The following is a 24,191-nucleotide window of genomic DNA, read 5'->3' on the forward strand; positions in this document are numbered from 1 at the left end:
AAAAGAACTGTATTGGCATAAAGGAAAAAGGACAAATAAATTACATATAACCCAACAGAGATTAATGAGAACTTTAATGAATTTTATGAACAATTATACCAAAATGAGAATGAGGGGAAAGATGATAAAATAGAGGAATTTTTAGCTAAAATTGAACTGCTGAGATTGCAACGAGGAACAAAGCAAACTAATAAAACCATTTGAAAAAGAGGAATTGCAGAATATATTAAAAAAGCTGCCGAACAATAAATCGCCTGGAGAGGATGGATTCCCAATAGAATTCTCTAAAACATTTAAAGAGTTATTAATTCCTCCTCTCCTGGAAATAATGAACTAAATAGAAGAAACACAAAACTTGACAGATTCATGTAAGACAGCAATAATTACAGTAATACCAAAGACGGGGAAGGATCCATTAACACTAGCACCATATAGACCAATATCTCTTCTTAACTCTGATTCTAAGATAATAGCAAAATTATTAGTAAACAGATTTACCGATTGTGTACCAAAAATAGTAAAACAAGATCAAACTGGATTTATTAAGAAAAGATGAACAGCAGATAACGTCTGTAAACTTATTAATCTAATTCATGCAGTTCAAGGAAATAAAAAGCCAACAGTGGCTGTTGCTTTAGATGCAGAAAAAGCTTTAAACAGAGTAGAAAGGAACTATTTATTTAAAGAATACAGAGATTCAATCTACCAGAAAAATATATACATTGGATTAAAGCATTATATAATGGATCGTTAGCGAAGGTAACAGTAAATGGTTATGTATCGAACCAATTTAAATTCAGCATATTAACTAGACAGTGATGTCCATTATCCCCCTCATTGTTCGCTTTAGCAATAGAACCATTGGCAGAATTGATAAGAACAGGAAATAAAATAATAGGGATAAAAATAAAGGAGGAGTATAAAATCAGTTTATTTGCAGATGACATCATAGTATACCTATCAGAACTAGAGGTATCAGTAAAAGAATTATGTAAGAAATTGGAGGAATATGGAGAAATATCGGGGTGTAAGATCAACACATATAAAAGTGAAGTGATGGCAATGAGTAACGCGGATTATACAGAATTTAAAAAAGAAACACCGTTTAAATGGTGAACACAAACAATCCGATACCTAGGTATCAGGTTAGATAATAACTTAAGCCATCTGTACAAACTAAATTATCAGCCACTAATAAAGAAATTGCCGGAAGACTTAGAATATTGGAAAGAATTACCGCTGATGCGGAGGGTAAATTGCATTTAAATGAATGTCTTCCCAGGGATACAATACTTATTTCAATCATTGCCATTTCCCTTAACAGAGAAATTCTTTAATGAACTAAAGAGAATAATAATGGGGAGGAAACAGAGAATAGCATTAGATAAATTAACAGAGAGGTATAACCAAGGTTGTTTGCAGTTACCAAACTTTAGAAATTATTATAGAGTTACACCATTAAGGTATTTATCAGATTTCTATCAGACAAGGGAAAAACCAGACTGGACTATTATAGAACTAGATAAAATAGGGGAGAAGGTACTGGATCATATACTTTATAAATGGGATGAAAAGCTGGTGCAATATAAAAGCTCACCAGTATTTCATCATTTACTTAATATATGGAAGAAGATCCACTTAGAAAGGAAAAAAATGAATTACCAAATACCAAAATTACTATTGACGCAAAATCAGTTAATCCCTTTTACAATAGATAACCTTTCCTTTAGAGAATGAGAGAGAAAAGGGATCAAAAGAATAGAAAATTGTTTTTGGGAAATAATTTATTAAAATTTAAACAGTTGAAGTACAAATATAGAACAACTCGTGGTATAATGTTTGCATATCTTCAACTGAAAGCTTATTTAAAGGATAAATTGATAAACAGACTAAGATTACAAGAAGGAAGCAGCTTTGAATATGTGATTACAGATACAATGATAATCAAAAGATTTATAACGAACATGTACATTAAGCTACAAGATAAGGAAAATGAAGAAATAAGATATAAACCCAAACAAATGTGGGAAAAGGATTTAAACGTAAAGTTAAAAAATAAAATGTGGAAAAAGTTATGTTCTGGAACTATGAAAAATATTAATAAACACAAGATTATGCTTGATACAGTATAATTGGCTACACAGGTTATATATCACGCCTCAAAAGTTAAATAAATGGGATCTAACATTATCAGATAGATGTTTTCGCAGTAAGAAGAAAATGGGAACAACACTACATGCAATTTGGGCATGTGAGAAAGTGAAAAATGTTTTGGGAAGATCTAAATCAGATATTAAATAAAATCACAAAAAATAACATACCAAAAAATCCAGAGATCTTTCTTCTAAGTAATATAAGAAGTAAAGAATTAGGCTTCAAATTGGATAAAATCCAAAAAAGATTTATTATGATAACCTTAGCTGTAGCAAAAAAATGTATAATATCAACTTGGAAAATGGAAGAGAGCATGAAGATACTGCAATGGTACATAGAAATGAATAAATGTATTCCATTGGGAAAATTAACATATAATTTAAAAAATAACGTCACAATTTTTGAAAAAATTTGGGAACCATACATAGAACATATCAGAGAGAGCTTGCCTCGGACCTCATCCCCTAAAATGAGAATGAAAATGATATGAAGACAAAACGACTTGATCCATTGTGTAAAAGTAGATGATGCATTTTTCTTGTTTATTTTTCATTGTGTGAAGACATTTTCTAATGGTTTTATTGTATTGTATATGTTGAATATTTATTGATTTTGGAGGGGGGTGGGAAGGAGGGAGAGAAGGGAGGGGGGAAAAAGGGAGTAAATGTCACTGTGTATATTAAATGTGAAACGTTTGTATTTTGGTTGACATGGTTCACAGTGTGAAAAATAAAAAAATATAAAAAATAAAAGGTTGAGAATGGATACTTTAAACAACAATCTGATGGTGTTTCTGATTATCATTAATAAGATGAATTGTTATTGTTTCCTCATTTGGCATCATTGATTATGAATTGAAATTCCAAGGTCAGATTTGAACACTGGGTTCTGGATTACACACGTGTATCTTGACCCCTGAGCCATCACAAGCATAATTTAGGATGCAAAACGATTTCTTGACTGATCTGATTGAGATGCTGGCAAAGTCATCAGGGAGAACACCTTCCTTTTGTCAGATAGTGGCCATGGGAGGCTGTACATCCCCATCAGTAGTTGGTGCTGGGGTTCAAGATTTAATGTCTTTATTACTCAACCTCAATATACTCTGACTTATTCATTATATTATATCCACTATGTAGATCCAGTTGTTGTTTGATAACCCAAGGTTATCAAAATATGTGATGCTGAGCCTAATTCAAGATAAAAGCACAATGCTGGAGAATATCAACCAGTTAAATAGTATACTTTATGTAGGAAATGCATTACCAGTGCTTCGGGCTTGAGCCCTTCATCAAGGTGATTGCTGTATATTATTTGTCCACCAAGGACTTGAAAGACGATATGGTTTCTTGAGCAACATTAAGTTTGAAATATTACAACTATGTTGGCCCAGGAGCAATTGGAGACAGCTTTCCAGGGAAAATGCAGTCATTTTACTACGCTGCCAGACCAAGACTCCTACTACTTTGTCATTTAGTCCTCTGTGTGGAGCCTCCATGTATCTCCAGTACCTCATGATCAGCATCTTTGAAGCTCCCCATCTCTTCCCTCACCCTCCACCAACTCTTCCTGCCCCACTCCCATTGAGCATGATGCTTCTTGCTGGCTCCAGCTGAGGATCTGTAACTGGCAGACATTCTGAACCCAGCCAAAATGTGCCTGAAATGGGTAGCAACTATCATTTTTGCCAGGCCTTTTGCCAGTGGTTGAATGGTTCTTTGCACTGCTGCTGAATTGCACAAGGATGCACAAAAGCCTCTAAGTGCTTTCAAGCTTCCTAATGTAAGGAATTTATCTTCCTCCATTATTGGATGTCAACATCTCTGAAGGTCCATCCAGGGGCAGCACATTGATACATTCATGAAGAAGGCTCACCGGCAGTTATATTTCATTAGTAGTTTAAGGAGATTTGGGATGTCACCAAAGATTCTTGCATATTTCTACAGGTGTACTATGGTGGAGAACATTCTGTCTCGTTGCATCATTGTTTTGTATGGAGATGTCAATGCACAGGTAATGAAAAGGCAACACCATCATGTGTATCAGTCTTCACTCCTTTAAAAGACATCTTTAAAATGAAATGTCTCGAAAAATCAGCCTCTCTCCACAAGGACCCTCAACACCCAGGTCATGCCACCTTCTCACTGTTGCCATCAGGAAGGAGATACAGGAGCATGAAGATGAACACCCACTGGTACAAAAATGGCTTCTTCCCTTCTGCCATCATATTTATGAATGGACAATGAACAACAGACACTACCTCACTGTTTCCTCCTTTTGCACTAATTATTTCTAAATAGAATATTTACAGAACGGTAATTTCTGTAATGTTTGCACTCGTACAATACTGCTCCTGCAATACAACAAATTTCATGGCTTGACAATAAATCTGATTGTGAATATTAGATATTAGTAAAGCGAAGAATTAAGGGAATTGAGGGACTATATAAGGTTCTGATGAGATTGAGCAAAGTAACTGACTATTTAAATAAACACATGGAGTGAGTGAGTACTGAGCTGACAATAGATGTTCTAATAACAGACACAAGAAATAGAAAAGCTGCTTTTGCAATTGAAAATCAGTGTGTGTTTATCCTGCAGCATTTATTTTCATCCTTAAGATTTCACAGGTTGTGACCTTTTTAATTACCTCCTATTCCAGTATTTGTGTGCTGTGTTGATCTGATGCTAAAGTCCTGTCTAGACTGATAAACATAAGAAGTGCAGACGCTGGAATCTTGAGCAAACAATGAGCTGCAGAAGAACCTCAGAAGGTCAGCCAGCATCCACAGGTCAGTCAACATTTTGGGCCGGGACCTTTTATCGAGACTAATCTGATACTGATCAGGTTGCTGTCTGACCCAGAGTTCTTCCAGCATCTCATTGTTTGTCTAGTTTGATGGTTGTCCTACTGTTGGTTGAAGTAATAAACAATTAATCCCTACCTTTTGTTTCCAGCGATGTGAACTCTGTCCCCACAAGGACGGTGCCCTCAAGAGAACTGATAATGGAGGTAGGTAGCAAAGTATGGAATTCTAAGGATATGGATAATACTAAAATTAACTAATAGTGCACAGAGGTGTGCAGCAAATGTATGTTAATAAATTAACTCTGGTCATTACGTTCATTTCATGAATAGTGCCTTGGTCACTTTCCCCAAACAACACCTCTCCCTTCTGAATCTCAAAATGGTCAATGAACAGGAGGAGGTCATGTGAACCAGCTTGTCCCACTCTCATGGAATCTCTGAATAACAGTAATAACATGGAAACAGGCCTTACAACTCTACTCACCCACACCAGTGGATGCCAGAGGGCATCCTTCCCCGTCAATCGCATTGCCCAGCACTTGGTCCATAGCCTAATGATTCAAAGGCTCACATAAACACTTCTTTAAAAAGCTGTCAGCAACTCTCTGTGGCAGTGCACTCCAGCTATAATCACTATGTGGATGAAGTGGGTCCCTTGCCTAACCTCCCTGAATCTCATTCCCCTTGCCCAAAATTGTTGCCCTCTAGTTTTATCTACCGCTGATATTGGGAAAACATTTCCAGTAATCTACCCAGTTGGTATCTCTCATCATTTGTATATATCAATCATGCTGAACTCCTCTGCTCCTGGGAGAAGGGACTGAGGTTCTTTCCCACCCTCTCTTGTCCCCAGTGAACATTGTAGATGATTCTACCATTATTGCCAGCTTTGCATTTTCAAATGTGAATCCCAGCTCACTTTTTGCCTTTCATCTTCATTCTCTATCCCTTATTAATGGGATTCACAAAGTCCCTTTGCAACCTCCTCTTTTACAAGGAAAATAGCCCCAACTTGTCCAAGCTAGTAACATATCGAAAAGTCCTCATCCTGAAATTAGTTTGGCAAGTCTCTCCAGGGTCTTCACATCTTTTGTAATGCGACTCCGTGACTGGACTCGTTAGTTGTGTTTTATAAAGGTTTGTCGTGACAGTTTTTGCTCTATGCCTCTGTTTATAACCCCTCCAGAATATACATATTCAACAAGTTCTTGAATGGATGTTCTTTGTCACATCCACTGAGATACAGTGGAAAAACCTTGTTCTTCTGAACAAAATGTAACATTTCACATTCCTCAGCATTAAATTTCTTCTGCCACCCATCTGCCCATTCCATCAGCCTCTTTGTACCTTCTTGGAATCCCTGTCAGTTCACTACACCTCCAAACTTTATGCCATCTGGAAGTTTTTTTGGAAATTGTCACAATACACCCCAATGATGTATTTAACCAAATTACTATGGCCAATTACTGACCCTGCAGAACTGCACTGTACACTTCTCAATCCTGAAAAACAGCATCTGTTTCCTGTCATTAGCTAGCTTTATAGCCATGTTGCTACAGTCCCTTTAAAATCCTACCTTTCTAATCTTGTTCTGATTGCAGTATTTTAAAATGGCTTCTGTTCATATATGCTACATCAATTGCATTTATTCATTGATACTTTTATTTCATCAAAAGATCTCTTATCAAGTTAGATGCTATTTCACATGAGAGAGAGCTGGAGAAGATTTGGTCATCAGTCCACACCCACCCAGATAGGGAATGGTTGATTCTCTTGTTCCCCCTTGGAATTCCAGCAGCCTCTTCTTCCTTTTGATGACTGATGCACTCATTTGCTATCTCAGCTATGTTCTCTAATCAACCTCACCTCCAGTGGCTTCACTAGAGTTGGTGTCATCTGGTGCAGTAATTTATGGTGTCACCACCCCCCCAAACCCCCACATGGAGCTCCTCCTGTACCAGACCATACAAACTCCTTAGTAATGTTTTTTAAACTAGTATTGCTGATAAATCACACATACTAATTATCACAATATTATAGCTAAACCAGAAAATTTGGCAAAAAGCAGCAACAAAAAGCTTGCTTGTAGCGCTTGAGAACCAAACCACATGATTGGAAGCATCATTGTAATTGGGTAATAAGGACAGCTCTGACCGGAGTGCATTAGAAGGTTCAAAAAGCAAATTAGCATCGAGTTTTAGCCTTGTAGGTGTATTAATACATGTAAGCTGGGCTTACAAAAGACGTTTTTGTTATAACTACAGGGATTTTTTATATTAAAAAAAATACCTGCTGAAACACTGCACAAAATTTTATAGGCAATCATTTTGGTGTCACTCCCTCTCATGGTGTTACCCGATGTGGTCCGCACCCCCCTTAGTGACGACAGTGTTCACCTCTCCTCTTATCACAATTGTCTTTCCCATTTACATATCCCTGAATAATTTTTGCATTCCCTACTTTTTAAAAATTTTAATGAATTTTAATTTAAACCCCGGTCACTGGCACTGTAGCAGCGTTGTGGTAACTGCCCCACCCTATGTTATTGAATGTTTATTTCCTGGATTGTGCAGTCAATTTGTTTACATTTATTTCTTCATTTACATATCTCTCTTTTGAATGCATCTTTTCTTGAGTACAATTTTTTGCATGATCTATAAGTAAAAATTCTACCTGTTCCACAGGGAAAAGAATCTCAGGTTTGTATGTGATGTAATTTATGTACTAAATGTAATTTATGCTCTGTTTTCTTTGATCACCAATGGAGCATTGGTTTTAGATTCCCAACACTTGCCCCCCATGTGAATGCACCTTAACTGCAGCAGAATTGTCTCCGCTTTAAAGACTTACCATTGAGTAATACCTACCAAACTTTGATTTCAATTAATTTGGGTCAGACCTTATCATGATGAAATTGGCCCTTTCCCAATTGACTGGTTTTTACCCTGCAGTGGTCTTTTCCATCATTGTCCTGATCCTTGTACTTTTATCATTACTGGTTCTAATGCTCCCACACATACGTCTCCCTCTTGGCCTGACGTATCCCAGAACTCAGGAATGTAACCTTCCTCATTTGGCCAGAACATAATGAAACTCAGTTCTCTTTGTCTCTAATGTTGTTGCTTTCCCTGGCTATGTTTGGCTGCTGTCCCAGACCATTCTTGGATGGATAAAGTCCCCCATTGTTATCACACTATTGCTTTTACACAGTTATGCAAATTCACTGCAGATTTGCTCTTCAATATCATTCCCACTAGTTTTTAACATCTAGCACATTCTCATTAGGGTCATCTATTGTTCCATGATACCAAACGTTATATACATGTATATTCTGTCTTTGATTACTCAATGACATTTTCTCAGTTGAGTACTGCAATGTGTGTGTGTGTGTGTGTGTGTGTGTGTGTGTGTGTGTGTGTGTGTGTGTGTGTGTGTGTGTGTGTGTGTGTGTGTGTAAACATACAGAACCTGCCATATGTTTGGGACAAAGCCACTTTTTTCCTTTATTTGCCCCATGTGCCCAGTTTTATATTTGAAATCAAACAATTTAAATGTGCTTAAAATGCACATTCCACATTTTATTCAAGGTAATTCTGTTACAAAATCAAACCAGCAACCACAAAGAAGGCATATCACATGGGGGTAAAGATCAACAATTACTTTAATTCAAAATTCCCTCTTTTATAACAATGCCCACTGGTTACTCTGCAAATTTATATAATAGAGTAAAACTAATAAATTCCCCAGCCTAAATATAACATATGTAATTAAAGTCTAAGTTATATTTCCAATCAGCCCACAGAAAAACTTAGACACAAAGCACACAAGACTCACAAAACTTCGATCTCAACCAAAGTAAAGGTCATGAACAAAATTCAGTTTATTTGGTAAACTGAAGCTAAAACATCTTTGAGAGAGAGAGAGAGAGAGAGAGAGAGAGAGAGAGAGAGAGAGAGAGAGAGAGAGAGAGAGAGAGAGAGAGCACAAAATTCAAAGATCTTCTTGTGTTGCTTTCAGAGAGAGGAACAAATGGCTTGGTCCGTCCGGATCCTTTTGGCTTCCTTCGAAATGTTCATCCCTTTTTGAAATCCCAATATTCTACACTGTTCTCCAGACCATGACTCATGCTCTGGCCTTCTTCCACTCCACAGCACTCGAAGTGGTGGTTTATCATCCAAGTCCAGAAATCTTTAGATCATTTTCTTCTCAGTTCGTCTCCCACTCTCTCAGAAGTCGACCTTCACCTTGGTTCTCTAAGGCAAACTGTAACTTTTTAACATAAAACCACACCACATAAAGATCAATACACATCACAGAACTCTGTAACACCTCCCCTGCTTTAAAGAAAAACAACAATTTGGTCCTCTAGAACAATTTTAACAATTAATGGAAATGTCACATCAATAAAATAAAATATACACTCCTTTTTTTTGCAATAAGTATGTGATTAGATTAATATCTACCCAGATTAACATCTTGACAAACAATCTGCTATTACATTATCCCCTTTATGTGTGTAATAATTAAATCATATTCTTATAATAGTAAGCTCCAATTCAATAACCATCTGTTCTTATTTTTCATTTTAGACAGAAAAACTAATGGATTATGATCAGTGTATATGATTAACAGTACAAATAAAAACATCATAATGTTGCAGTGGCAAAACAAGCGCTAATAACTTCTCAATGGTTAAATAATTTTGTTGATGGTCGTTAAACTTTCTTGAGAAGTACAAAATAGGATGTTCTACTCCACCTTCCTTCTTCTGTAACAGTACAGCACCAACCGCTTTGTCACTAGAATCCACAGCTAAAGAGAATGGCTTTTCAAAGTTAGGGGACACAAGTACAGGCTGATGGCATAAAAAGACCTTTAACTTCAGAAACACTTCCTGCATGCATCTGACCAGATAAATTTTTCTTTCTTTCCAAGTAGTTTTGTTAATGGGAGTGCAATTTCTGCAAAGTTTTTACAAAATCTACGATAGTAGCCAATCATATCTAGAAATATCCAAAGAGCTTTCTTATTACCAGGGATAGGGAACACAGTGATAGCCAATACTTACGCTCCAACTGGTGCCACCTGTCCCTGTCCTATCACATAACCAAATAAACTACAGTGGCACGTCCAAACTCACTCTTGTGCAAATTCACTGTGAGGTGTGCTTCCACCATTCTCTGAAATAACTGCTCTAATTCAAGCAAGTATTCTTCCCATGTATCAATACAAATTACTAAATCATCGATATAGGCTCCTCTGTGCTCCAAACCATGAATTACTGCATTAATCATTCTCTGATATGTGCCAGGTGTGCCTTTTCATCCCAAAAGGCGTACCATTATACTCATATAATCCCAAAGGTGTAACAAATGCAGAAATCTCCCTGCCTTTCTCTGTCAAAGGAACATCCCAGTATCCTTTTAAGAGATAAATCTTTGTAAGAAACTTAGCCTTCCCCATCTTATCTATACAATCATCTATTCTGGGGATAGGAAACACATCAGTCTTTGTCATCATGTTTACCTTTCGATAATCTGTAAAAGCCTAATTGAGCCATCTGGGTTAGGCATCAGAACACAGGGTGAACTCCAGTATGAACTTGATTTTTGTATGATGTCATTTTTGAGCATATAATCCACTTCTTGATCCAACAATCTGCTCTTTTCCTGATTAACTCAGTAAAGATGCTGCTTAATAGGCATAGCATCACTGACATTCCAGAAATGGAAGTAAAGGACAAGAGAAAAATTGGAAGAAAGTGACAAAAAAAATTAAAGAGACACAAGAATTGTTATCTCAGAAAATTGATATGTTGGAAAATTATAGTGGGTGAAACAAGATAAAAATAGTGGGCCTGAAGGAGGGTGAAGAAGGCACAGACATGAAGGAATTTATAAAAGGATGGATCCCGAAGGTCCTGGGAATGACAGAAATGCAGGAAGAAATGGAAATAGAGATGGAAATGGCTTACGGAGGTCTAGTTCCAAAACCACAAGCACATCAAAAACCAAGATCCATGTTAGTAAAATTTTTGCAATACACAACAAGAGAAGATATACTGGAACAGGCAAGGAATAAATTAGAGAAGATAATAAACCAATAGAATACAAGGGTCAAAAAATATTTTTTTACCCAGACATAAATTTTGAACTCTTAAAGTGAGACAGGAGTTTAATACAGCGAAATAGATTTTATGGAAAAAAGATTACAAATCCATATTAAAACATCCAGGAGTGCTTAAAATATTTATACCCGGGGAGCAAAACAGACTTCTCAGATCCAGAGAAAGTGCAAAAATTCGCAGAACATTTGCAGGACAGGAGAATAGATGAAGAGATGTAACAAGAATGAAGAACGGAGATAAAGTATATATAAAGATGTAAAAACAATGTATATGTAAAAAGGGAAAAGAGAAGGAAAGAACGGGAGTAAGGGGGGCAGGAAAATAAAGAGAGCTTTGTTATATGTGTTAAAAAAAAAGTGTTTCTGGAGAGGGCTGGGAAGAGGGGGAATAACCGTCACTGCAAAATCAGTTGACATTGCGTATAAGATCGGAATCCAAATGAAAATGGCAGTTGTGGTTGCCAAGCAAGGGATATGGGGCAACTCAGAGAGTCATGGTATTAGTGGAATAATGTGGGAACTGCGGGGATTCTTTAAATGTGTTATCGTACATAAGAGAAAACTAAGAGATGAAAAGGGGAATGGAGGTGGCACAGAGATGCAAAAGAGGTGAATGCAAGATATAAGATGGCCATGTTGAACTACATGAATATAAACGTTAATAGAATACATAACTAAATTATAAGGAAGAGGCTACTAAATTTATAGAAGGAAGAAAAAATAGATATATCATTTGTGCAGGAAACACCCCTAAATGGAGTGGAACATAACTCATTAAAGAGAGACTGGGTAGGAAACATAATGGCAGCATCCTATAATTCAAAAGCTAGAGATGTAGCCATACTAGTTAACAAAAATGTACCAATCAAAATATAGGAGGAAATAATAGATCAGGCAGGGAGGTATGCAATGCTAAAGTGTCAGATATACTCAGAAATTTGTAATTTGCTCATTATATATGTGCCTAACGAGGAGGATCAAAAGTTTATGCAGGATATATTTTTGAAGATTGCAGACACACAAGGAAATATATTGATAGGAGAGGATTTTAACCTCAAATTGGATGAAATGTTGGATGAAACTGGACAAAAGACAAGTAAAAAGAAGAAAGTAGACAAATTTATGGTTAAATCAATGCAGGAAATGAAACATGGATATACAGAGGATGCAATACCCAAGAGAGAAGAAATTTTCATATTATTCGAGTAGGCACAAAACCTACTCAAGAATTGATATGTTTTTGTTGTCACCCCATATTCAAGGGAGAGTCAGGAAAACTGAGTATAAAGCTAGATTACTATCAGATCATTCAGCTCTATTATTAGCAATAGAAATGGAGGACATCCCACCAAGAACATATAGACGGAGGTTAAAAGACAGGAATTTAGGGAGTTTATTGAACGCCAAATTAAAACATATTTTGAAATAAACACAGGATCAGTGAAAGACAAATTTATATTATGGGACATAATGAAAGCCTTCATTAGAGGGCAGATGATAAGTTATGTAATTAAGATGAAAAAGGATTACAATTGGGAAATAGAGCAGTTGGAAATGGAGATAGTGAGTACAGAAAAGAAATTAGTAAAAAGGGATGATATAATGAAAAGGAAAGAATTGGCATACAAACAAATAAAATACGAAACATTACAAATGTATAAGGTGGAGAAGAACATAATGAAAACAAAGCAAAAGTATTACAAACTGGGAGAAAAAACACATAAAATATTAGCCTGGCAACTTAAAACGAAACAAGCTAAAAGAACGATATTGGCATCAAAGAAAAAGGACAAACAAATTACATATATCCCAACAGAGATTAATGAAAACTTTTAGAAATTTTATGAACAATTATACCAAACTGAGAACGAGGGCAAATATGATAAAATAGAGGAATTTTTAGCTAAAATTGAACTGCTGAAATAGCAATGAGGAACAAAGCAAACTAATAAAACCATTTGAAATAGAGGAAGTACAGGATATATTAAAAAAGCTGCTGAAAAATAAACCAGGAGACGATGGATTTTTAGTAGAATTCTATAAAACATTTAAAGAGTTATTAATTCCTCCTCTCCTGGAAGTAATGAACCAGATAGAAGAAACATAAAACTTGCCAGATTCATGTAAGACAGCAATAATTACAGTAATACCAAAGACGGGGAAGGATCCATTAATACCAGCATCATATAGAACAATATCTCTACTTAACTCAGAAGATAATATAAGAAAATTGCAAAATTATTAGCAAACTGATTGGCTGATTGTGTACCTAAAATAGTAAAACAAGATCAAACTGGATTTATTAAGAAAAGACGAACAGTGGACAATGTCTGCAAACTTATTAATCTAATGCATGCAGTTCAACAAAATAATAAATTGGCTGTTGCTCTAGACCACACATGTCAAACTCTGGCCCGCGAGCCAAATTTGGGCCGCGATATAATTATATTTGGCCCGCAAGATCATATTAAATATATATTAGAGTTGGCCCGCTGGCCGCCGCGCAATTATAGCACATGCACAGCAGCAAGCATCACCATAGTAGTTTTTAGCAATTCCACAGCAGGCACAGCAGTACACCGATATAGTTAACGGGAAAGTAAATTAGATATTCACAGCGGCGCTGATACAACGGACCCGCCGCCTATCTCCAACGCACCCGCCGCCTAGCTCCAATGGATCCGCCACCTAGCTCCAATGGACCCGCTGCCTAGCTCCAACGGACCCGCCGCCTAGCTACAACGGACCCGCTGCCTAGCTACAACGGACCCGCTGCCTAGCTACAACGGACCCACCGCCTAGCTACAACGGATCCGCCGCCTAGCTACAACGGACCCGCCGCCTAGCTACAACGGACCCGCTGCCTAGCTACAATGGACCCACCGCCTAGCTACAACGGACCCGCCGCCTAGCTACAACGGACCCGCCGCATAGCTACAATGGACCCGCCGCCTAGCTACAACGGACTCGCCGCCTAGCTATAACAGACCCGCCACCTAGTTACAACGGACCCGCTGCCTAGCTACAACGGACCCACCGCCTAGCTACAACAGACCCACCGCCTAGCTACAACGGAACCGCCGCCTAGCTCCAACGGACCTTCCGCCTAGCTACAATGGACCCGCCGCCTAGCTCCATGTGGCTGGACGTGGTGGGTCACCTCCGCGTCTCCTTGAGCTTCATCTGTGTGCGGGTGCTGCTGGACACCGGACTTTCCGCTGGGGTGGAAGTCGTGGACGAGTTCCACCGCTCTCACGGTATTCCCGGTGAGATGGCGAGACCAGAGGGGACTCCTTGGGTTGTTGGCGGCGGTTGCGGCAGTCAGAGGCGGGGGCAGAGGAGGGAGATGGGGCGGGGGGGGATGCCGCTCGGGTTTGCTGGCTGGGCTGGGGAGGGCTCCCTGCAGATCTCTGCTCCCTGGCATGCTTCTTGGCAACATGCGATCCCTTGGCTTAGAGAGAAATATTATTTATTGAATATTTTATTTCTTATTTGTTAATGCTTCTTATAGAAAGAGTTTAATGAAAACTATTATTAAACATTTATTTAAAGTTTAACATTACATATGTTGAGAGAAAACATGCAGATGTTGTTGAAAATTTTCAATAAATATTTAGTTCAGCCCTCCACTTAGTCCAAGTTTTTAATTTTGGCCCTCGGTGAATTTGAGTTTGACACCCCTGCTCTAGACGCAGAAAAAGTTTTTGTCAGAGTAGAGTGGAATTACTTATTTAAAGTATTACAGATGTTCAATTTACCAAAAAAAAATAAATTGGATTAAACCATTGTATAATAGACCATTGGTGAAAGTAACAGTAATTGGATATGTATCGAGTAATTTTAAATTAAGTAGGTCAATTAGTCAGGGATGTCCACTATCCCTCTCAATGTTCGCCTTAGCAATAGAACTTTGGCAGAACTGATAAAAATAGAAAAAAGGTATAAAAATAAAGGAGTATAAAATCAGCATATTTGCTGATGACATCATAGTATCCCTAACAGAACCAGAGGTATCAGTAAAAGAATTCCATAAGAAATTGAAGGAATATGGGGAAATATTGGGGTACAAGATCAATGCAAATAAAAGTGAAGTGATGCCAATGAGTAATGGAGACTATACAGAATTTTAAAAAGAATCACCATTTAAATGGCAAGTACAAGCAATCCGAGACTGAGGGATCAGGTTAGATAATAACTTAAGTCACTTGTACAAACTAAGTTATCAGCCTCAAATGAAGAAATTGCAGGAAAACTTAGAACATTGGAAAGAATTACCACTAACGTTGATAGGGAGGGTAAACTGCATTAAAATGAACGTGCTCGCATGATACAATACTTATTTCAAACATTATCAATTCCCTTACCAGAGAATAATAAAGAACTAAAGAGAATAAGAAAGAAATTCTTGTAGAAAAGGAGGAATCCAAGGGTAGCGTTAGATAAATTAGTAGAGAGATATAATCAAGGTGATTTACAGTTACCAAATTTTAGAAATTATTATAGAGCCGCACAATTAAGGTTTTATCAGATTTTTACCAGACAAGAGAAAACTGGACTAAGATAGAACTAGATAAAATATGGGAAAAACATATACTTTATAAGTGGGATGAAAAGCTGGAACAATATAAAAACTCACCAGTACTGCATCATTTACTTAATATATGGAAGAAGATACACTTAGAAAGGAAAAAAACGAATGATCAAATACCAAATTTACTATTGATGCAAAATCCACTAATCCCTTTTACAATAGACAACCTTTCCTTTAGAGAATGGAAGAGAAAAGGAATCAAAAGAATAGAAAATTGCTTTTTGGGAAATAATTTATTAACATTTGAACAATTGAAGTACAAATATGGAATAACTTATGGTACAATGTTTTCATATCATCAATTGAAAGCTTATTTAAAGTATTCATTAATTTAAAGGATAAAGGAAACAGCTTGAGATTACCTGAAGGAAGCAGCTTTGAATACGTGATTACAGACACAATGATAATCAAAACATTTATAACCAATATATACATTAAGCTGCAAGATAGGGAGAATGAAATAAACTAAACCTAAGCAGAAGTGGGAAAAGAATCTAAACATAAAGATAAACAATGAAGTATGGGAAAAGTTATATTCTGGAACTATGAAGAATACAGTAAACAAAAGGTTATGCTTGATATAGTATTGGTTACACAGGGTATATTTTACTCTAAAATTTAAAAAATGGGATTCAACATTATTGAATAGATGTTTTCGCTGTAAGAAGGAAATGGGAACAACACTACATGTATCTTGGGCATGTATGAAAGTAAATACATTTTGGGAGGAATTAAACCAGATCCTAAATAAAATTACAAAAAATAACATACCAAAAAAGAGATATTTCTTTTAAGTAACATAAGAAGTAGAGAATTTGGCCTCAAATTGGATAAAGTGCAAAAAAAATTCATTACGTTATCCTTAGCGATAGCAAACAAATGTATAATGTCAAGTTGGAAAATGAAAGAGAGCATGAGTATACACCAATGGTACATGGAAATGAATAAATGTATTCCATTGGGAGAAATAACATATAATTTTAAAAAATAAGGTCACATTGTTTGAATAAATTTGGAAACCATACATGGAACATATCAGAGAGAGCTTGCCTACAACCTCCATCCCCTAAAATGAGAATGAAAATTATAAGAAAAATGACTAGATTCAATGTGTAATAAATAGATGATGCATTTTTCTTGTTTATTTTCCTTTGTGTGAAAATATTGTTTTATTATTTATGGTATTGTATATGTTGAATATTTATGGAGTTTGGAGGGGGATGGGTAGATTAAATGTTCTTGGTACACAGATGCCCTTTTAAGTCAGATAACTGCATCTTTGGCCCCTTGGTAGAATTTAGATTATGTCTGCTGATTCTTAAAAACAAGCAGGTTCTCAGCCTTGCAGAAGCAAAGGCTGCAAAAGTAAAAAAACATGGTTTAAATCTTCCATTACAATGTTTTATAGAATTCTATTAGAAATCCATCCTCTCCTGGCATTTTATTGTTCAGGAGCTTTTTTAATATAACCTGTATTTCCTCTACTTCAAATGTTTTGTAATCTTTCCCCATGTTCTCGGTTTAATATAATTGTTCATAAAATTCCTTAAAATTTTCATTAATCTCTGTTGGATTACTTGTTCTTTTTGTTTGATACCAGTATTGTTCTTTTAGCTTGTTCTATTTTAAGTTGTCAGGCTAATATTTTATGTGTTTTTTTTTTCTCAGTTTGTATTACTTATGCTATGTTTTCATTATGTTCTTCTCCACCTTGTACGTTTGTAATGTTTCGTATTAGCTTCTTTTGTCCGCCAATTCTCTCCTTTTCGTTATATCATCCCTTTTTACTAATTCATTTTCTGTTCTTACTATCTCCATTTCCAACTGCTCTATTTCCTGATTGTAATCCTTTTTCATCTTAGTCACATAACTTATTAACTGCCCTCTAATGAAGGCTTTCATTGGGTCCCATAATATAAATTTGTCTTTCACTGATTCTGTCTTTATTTCAAAATATATTTTAATTTGGCATTCAATAAACTCTCTAAATTCCTGTCTTTTAAGTAGCATGGAGTTTAACCTCCATCTACATGATTGTGGTGGGATGTCCTCCAGTTGAATTGCTAATAATAGGGGTGAATGATCTGATAGTAGTCTAGCTTTATACTCAGTTTTCCTGACTCTCCCTTGAATATGGGCTGACACAAAAGCATATCAATCCTTGAGTAAGTTTTATGCCTACTCAAATAATATGAAAATTCCTTCTCTCTTGGGTGTTTCCTCCTCTATATATCCATGTTTCATTTCCTGCATTGATTTAACCATAAATTTGACTATTTTATTCTTTTTACATGTCTTTTGTCCAATTAAATATTGGGTCCAAATTAAGGTTAAAATCCCCTCCTATCAATATATTTCCTTGTGTGTCTGCAATCTTTAAAAAATTATCCTGCATAAACTTTTGAACCTCCTTGTTAGGTCCATATATATTGAGCAAATTCCAAAATTCTCAATATATCTGACACTTTATCATTGCATACCTCTCTGCTGGATCTATTATTTCCTCCTCTGTATTGATTGGTACATTTTTGTTAACTAGTATGGTTAAACCACTAGCTTTTGAATTATATGATGCCGCTGCTACGTGTCCTACCCAGTCTCTCTTTAATTTGTTATTTTCTGCTTCAGTTAGATGTGTTTCCTGCACAAATGCTATATCTATGTTTTCCTTCTCCAATAAATTTAGTAACCTCTTTCTTTTAATTTGGATATGTATTCAATTAATGTTTATAGTCATATAGTTCAACATGAGCATCTTATATCTTCCATACACCTCTTTTCCATCTCTTCACCACCTCCATCCCTCTTTTCCCCATTTTCATATCTTAGTTTTCTCTTATCACACTTAATGTACAATAACAAATTGAAAACATAAAATATCCCCATTGCAGTGGTGGTTATTCCCCCTCCACCCAGCCCTCTCCAGAAAACACTTTTTTTTAACACATATAACAAAACTCTCTCTCTTTATTTTCCTCTCTCCCCTTACTCCCTTTCTTCCCTTCTCTTTCCCCTCCTTAGTTCTTTACATATACATTGCTTTTACATCTTTATATATAATTTATCTCTGTTCTTCATTCTTGTTACATCTCTTCGTCTCTTTTCCTGTCCTGAAAACGTTCTGCGAATTCTTGCGCTTTCTCTTGATCTGAGAACAGTCTGTTTTGCTCCCCAGGTATAAATGTTTTAAGCACTCCTGGATGTTTTAATATGAATTTGTAATGTTTTTTCCATAAAATTGATTTCGCTGTATTGAACTCATGTCTCCTCTTTAAGAGTTCAAAACTTATGTCTGTGTAAAAAAAAATTATTTGACCCTTGTATTCCAATGGTTTATTATCTTCTCTAACTTTATTCGTTGCCCGTTCCAGTATATTTTATCTTGTCGTGTATCTCAAAAATTTTACTGAGATGGATCTTGGTTTTTGATGCGTCTGTGGTTTCGGAGCTAATGCTCTATGGGCCCTTTCTATTTCAATATCTTCCTGCATTTCTGTCATTCCCAGGACATTTGGGATCCGTCCTTTTATAAATTCCTTCATGTCTGTGCCTTCTTCACCCTCCTTCAGGCCCACTATTTTTATGTTGTTGTGCCTACTATAATTTTCCAATATATTAATTTTCTGAGATAACAACTCTTGTGTCTCTTTAATTTTTTGTCACTTTCGTCCAATTTTTTTCTTAAATCATTAACTTGCGTTTCTACAGCTGTTTCCCGCTCTTCCACATTCTCTACACTTTTCCCTATTTCTGTCATGACCAGTTCTAACCTTTGCATTTTATTTTCTGTTTTTTTTCATTTTCCTTTTAATTGCATTAAACTCTAATGACAACCATTCTTTTAGTGATCTATCTGTTGTTCAAAAAAGACTATCTATTTTCTGTTGATCAGTTTTACCTATTTCTTTGTGAAGATCTTGTTCTTTTTCCTCTTCTCCTGAGTCTGTATCTGTGTTTGAGTCTTCTTCTCTTCTTTGTGTCTGTGTCTCCTGTTTTTTTCTGATGAGCTGCTTGTATCTCTTTGTTGGGTCTCTTGTTGCTGGTCTTCCCGTCCTGGGCTGCTCGTCTGTTGTGCTTCTTGTCGTTGATCTTCTTGTCGGTCATCTTTCGTCTTCCTCCCTCATCTGTTCATTGCTCCCACTTCTGCTGGCTTACTCATCCTCCAGCTGAGAGCCCTGGTGTCGGACATCCCTCAGCTGCTCAGTCTGTGACAGCCCACTCTTCTGCTGTGCCCCCCTCCCGCTGGTGTCCTCTTTCTCCTTTAATTGCGCACTTTAGTTTAGCTGCGAAAGCCATTTTTGTAGTGTACTGGCTGGTGGGTCGAACTCTGTAGGGCAGGCACTGACCACGAGGGTTGGGTGCCCCTTGTCACCACAGCGTCCTGTTCCTTCCTGCAGGTAAGGCCTTCTTCCTTCTCCTCCGGCGAATTTTCTACTTTTTTCTCGAGTTCCTTTTACTTTCTCCTTCTTGGGAGCCATCTTCTTTCTCTTCTCTGTATCTTTATCTTCTATTTCTTATATTTTATTTTCATTATGCTTTGCTTTTCCCCAATTTCTTTTCATAGTTTCCTGGAGTGGGGTGGTTTTCTCGACCAGCCATAACTTCATCACATCACTCCTTCCTGTTTTGACCATGATAAACCACTTTATATACATAGTACCCACATTTCATATTTGGGACATAGCAATTTTAGGTATATTAAAGTGGTAATTTTTAATATATTATTAAATATCCCTTACATGCAATGACTGCTTGAGGTCTGTGATTCATAATCATGAAAGGATTAAATATCATCTGGTGCTGGAGTATCGTCTCTGGCGTTGCTTTGCCACGTTTCTACTGTAGCTATCTTCAACTCTTGCTTGTTTTGGGGCTTGTCCCCTTAAGTTTTCTCTTCAGTTTATGGAAGTCATTCTCAGTTGTATTTAGATCAGGTGACTGACTTGGCCTTTAAAGAATTTCCAAATTTTTATCTTTGAAAAACTCCTTTGTTGCTTCAGCAGTTTGTTTCGGATCATTATCTTGCTGTAGGATGAAGCATCATCCAATGAATTTGGAGGCATTTGCTCAAACTTGAGCAGGTAATTATTTTCTCCTCACCTTAGAATTGATTTTGCTACTATCGTCAGCAATTACATCATTAATGAAGATAACAGCGCCATTAATTGTGGCACCTATACATGCTCAGGAGTGACAGAGTATTTAGAGGTGTTTTGGGAAGGATTATTACATCAGGTTGCACATAAACATTTTAAAACACAGAATATTTGCAGGACTTTTGCAGAGTGCTTTTTGCAAAAGTGCAACAAAGTATAAACATACAGCTTGCCTAGGAGAGCATGTGATTTTTGCAGGCGGACAGAACAGTTTTGCTCTCAGAGAGGGAGCATGTTAAATTGAGAGAAAGGAGACAGAAATCAGTTCCAGAAGGACAAAACTTGCAAACGTTTGGAAGACTCTCTGGTCAAAGGAGAAGACAGGCTGCCTGAAAGGTGACCTGAAAGAAAGACGATAATCTGGAGAACACTGAAAGGGGAAAGTTTTGTCAGCAAGACTGATTAAACAGGAATCAGGTGCAGATGTCCTAGAATAAAAGGAATCTCTCTCTGAAGACCAACAAGAATCATTTGCCTGTTAAGCATCAAAGACTGGTGAACTTTGTTAATGCTAACTTCTGTGCACAATACAAGAATTGCCTGCAACCAGTGAGATTGGACCATGATCCTAAGAACTTTTCTAATCTTACATATACATTATACACACCTGCGCTTAGTATTAGAGGGGAAATTAGGTAAATTATGAAATAAGTTAAAGTTTAATTCTGTTTTCTTGTTCAAATATAATAAAAAAAACTATTTTTGCTTAAGTACCCTTCTGTGTTGTGGTGCATATCTATTGTTGCTGGTTTTTGGGGTTCTCTGGACTCCGTAACACAGACCATAACACTCCCACCACCATGTTTCTCAGATGAGGTGGTATGCTTTGGATCTTACACATTTTCTCCTCCACACCTTGCTCTTGCCATCACTCTGAAACAGATTAATCTTGCCCTCATTTACAAGCTTTTTAAAATATTTCTTGGTAAACTGTAATCTGGCCATCCTGTTTCTGAGGATAACTAGTGGTTTGCATCTTGCAGTATAACCTCCATATTTTTGTATGTAAAGTCTTCTGTGGACAGTAGTTGTTGATATATCTATACCTGCCCTCCTGAAGAGTTTTTCTAATGTATTGGGCATGCTTTTGGGGATTTTTCTTCATTATGATGAGAATTCTTTTGTTGTCAACAGAGGAGTTCTTGCTTGGCCTACCAGTCCCTTCATGATTATTGAACTCACCAGTACACTATTTCTTTTGAATGATGTTCCAAAGAGTTAATTCTGGTAATCCTAAGGTTTGCCTTTTACTGTTATACTGTTTTATTCTTACTTTTCACCTTCATAATGGCTTATTTGACTTTCATTGGTATAACTTAGTCCTCATATTGAAAAGTGACAAAGACTCCAGAGGGGATCAAAAGCTTAGAGGTAAGCCTAGTTCTCTTATACCTACACCAATGAAGCAATTAAAGATACAAGTACTTACAAATACCTGCAAAGCTAAATGTCCCAAATATTATGGTTTCCTGAAATGGGGGAACTAAGTTTAAAATGTTCTGTAATTTTTACATGGTGAAAATGTTCATAAATAACCATGACTAAAATCTGGAATGTGCACTTTAATCATCTGAATTGTTTGAATACAAATTTAAAACTCTTGAGGATAGGGGAAAATAGAGAACAAAATCTCTCTCCTTCCTCTCTCTCTCTCTCTCTCTCTCTCTCTCTCTCTCTCTCTCTCTCTCTCTCTCTCTCTCTCTCTCATGTTTTGAAATGCAGTGCTCTTATATGTGGTATGGGTAGACATCTAATTCCATAGCTGTTCCTTAACTCCTTAACTGCCCAGAGATGTGATTGGAACTAAGAGCACACCTGGTTCCTGTCAAGCAAACACACAGTACACCCTACACACAAATGACAAATATACATAGCGATCCAAAATAAAAAATATACAAGAACCATACTTTAAATAAAGGGGTATTGGTTTGTTAGTACCTTTGTAGTATTTTGTGGTAAAACTTTCAGTGTACGGTACGTACACTGAATTATTCTAGGTTGCATTATCTATGTTGTGTTTTCTGTCCTTAGGTTGGGCCCATGTAGTCTGTGCCCTCTATGTTCCTGAGGTGCAGTTTGCTAATGTTATCAGCATGGAGCCCATCGTGCTGCAGTATGTTCCTCATGAACGCTTCAACAAGGTAATAGCTCCAGCACCTCTTGGCAGGTTATTCTTTCTGCTCGCTCCCTGTCATGTGCCAATTCTTTGATATGCAGCTTTATCGGCATCTACTTCCTGATACTGTTTGCAGCTGAGAGTTTTAACTCTGATGCTTGCAGTGTTTATTGAGTTGGCAATACCTGAGGAGGCCACTTTGGCCATCTGTATCTGTTGGCTCTTGGAGGAAGTAAAGGAGTCAGTTCCTACTTCTTCCCCACAGCCCTTCAATATTTGTCTTGTTTCCTTGGAGAGTTGATCTTGCTTCTGCTTTAGTTTCTACATACTGGAACAATACGCTCTGATTAGTTAGAGGTTATCTTCTTCAAAACTGGGAGGCTTAAGGGAGAATATATTATCTGAGAAAATTATGATGGCCTATTTCACTTTGAGTAGTGTCAAAAAAGCAGGGACATAGAATTATACTTGGTATCAGATAGATTTGAGTGAGGAGAGGTTATGATAAGAGTTGTTGACAATAAGAATTTTAAATATCTCTGTAAGCCAATGTCAGCAGTAAGTATAAAGTTAATTGGTGAATTGGAGTTGGTGCGTTAGGTTACAGGCACTAGAACATTGGAGGGCCTTTCATTTGGATGGGAAAACAAATGAAGTCGGCCAGGAATGTGTTAGGATGATTGAGCACAAGCGATAACAAAACTATGGCTCAAAGTTTCAGCTACAGTAATTGCGAGGTAGAAAAAGGTGGTATTGGTGTTGGAATAATTGGACCAAAGTAGGGGGCTAAGAGAAGGTCAGGTCAGCTTCAGGTGCACCCTCAGTGGTTAGGGAGCTAACTCCAAGAACAAAGTCTTGGTCTTGCTACTGTTTGATCCTTGCTGCATATATTGGTCTAGCCATTCCATGATGTTGGTTTTAATATTCTGAATGAAATCTGTGTTTGCTAAAAGGCACCATGGGCTTGAGTATGCATTAACATTCTACTTTCCTCCCGTCTGGTTCTAGACCTGTTACCTCTGTGAAGAACAAGGGCGCGAGAGCAAGGCAGCGACTGGAGCCTGCATGACCTGCAATCGGCATGGGTGTCGGCAGGCATTCCATGTCACTTGGTGAGAGCAGTTTCCTAACTTTCCCAGAACCTTCATTAACCCTTTCAGAACTCCCATTTCTCAAGCGTAAAGGGGCTGAATTTCAGAAGGTTATGGTAATTGTTTGCTGAATATGGAGAAACATACT

General features: G+C 37.0%; 1 protein-coding gene across 2 annotated transcripts in view; it reads left to right on the forward strand.

The window, feature by feature from the left end:
* The window catches only part of LOC138750169 (protein AF-10-like), a 140,067-nt gene that overhangs the window by 67,999 nt on the left and 47,877 nt on the right, over positions 1-24,191 (forward strand). For both annotated transcript variants that reach the window (XM_069912326.1, XM_069912325.1), the window contains exons 3-5: positions 5,113-5,167; positions 22,868-22,977; positions 23,961-24,064. In XM_069912326.1, the coding sequence (XP_069768427.1) occupies positions 5,113-5,167; positions 22,868-22,977; positions 23,961-24,064 (269 nt within the window). The remainder of the gene's footprint in view (positions 1-5,112; positions 5,168-22,867; positions 22,978-23,960; positions 24,065-24,191) is intronic.

The sequence above is a fragment of the Narcine bancroftii genome (genome assembly GCF_036971445.1).
Source record: "Narcine bancroftii isolate sNarBan1 chromosome 12 unlocalized genomic scaffold, sNarBan1.hap1 SUPER_12_unloc_2, whole genome shotgun sequence".
Lineage (NCBI taxonomy): Eukaryota > Metazoa > Chordata > Chondrichthyes > Torpediniformes > Narcinidae > Narcine > Narcine bancroftii.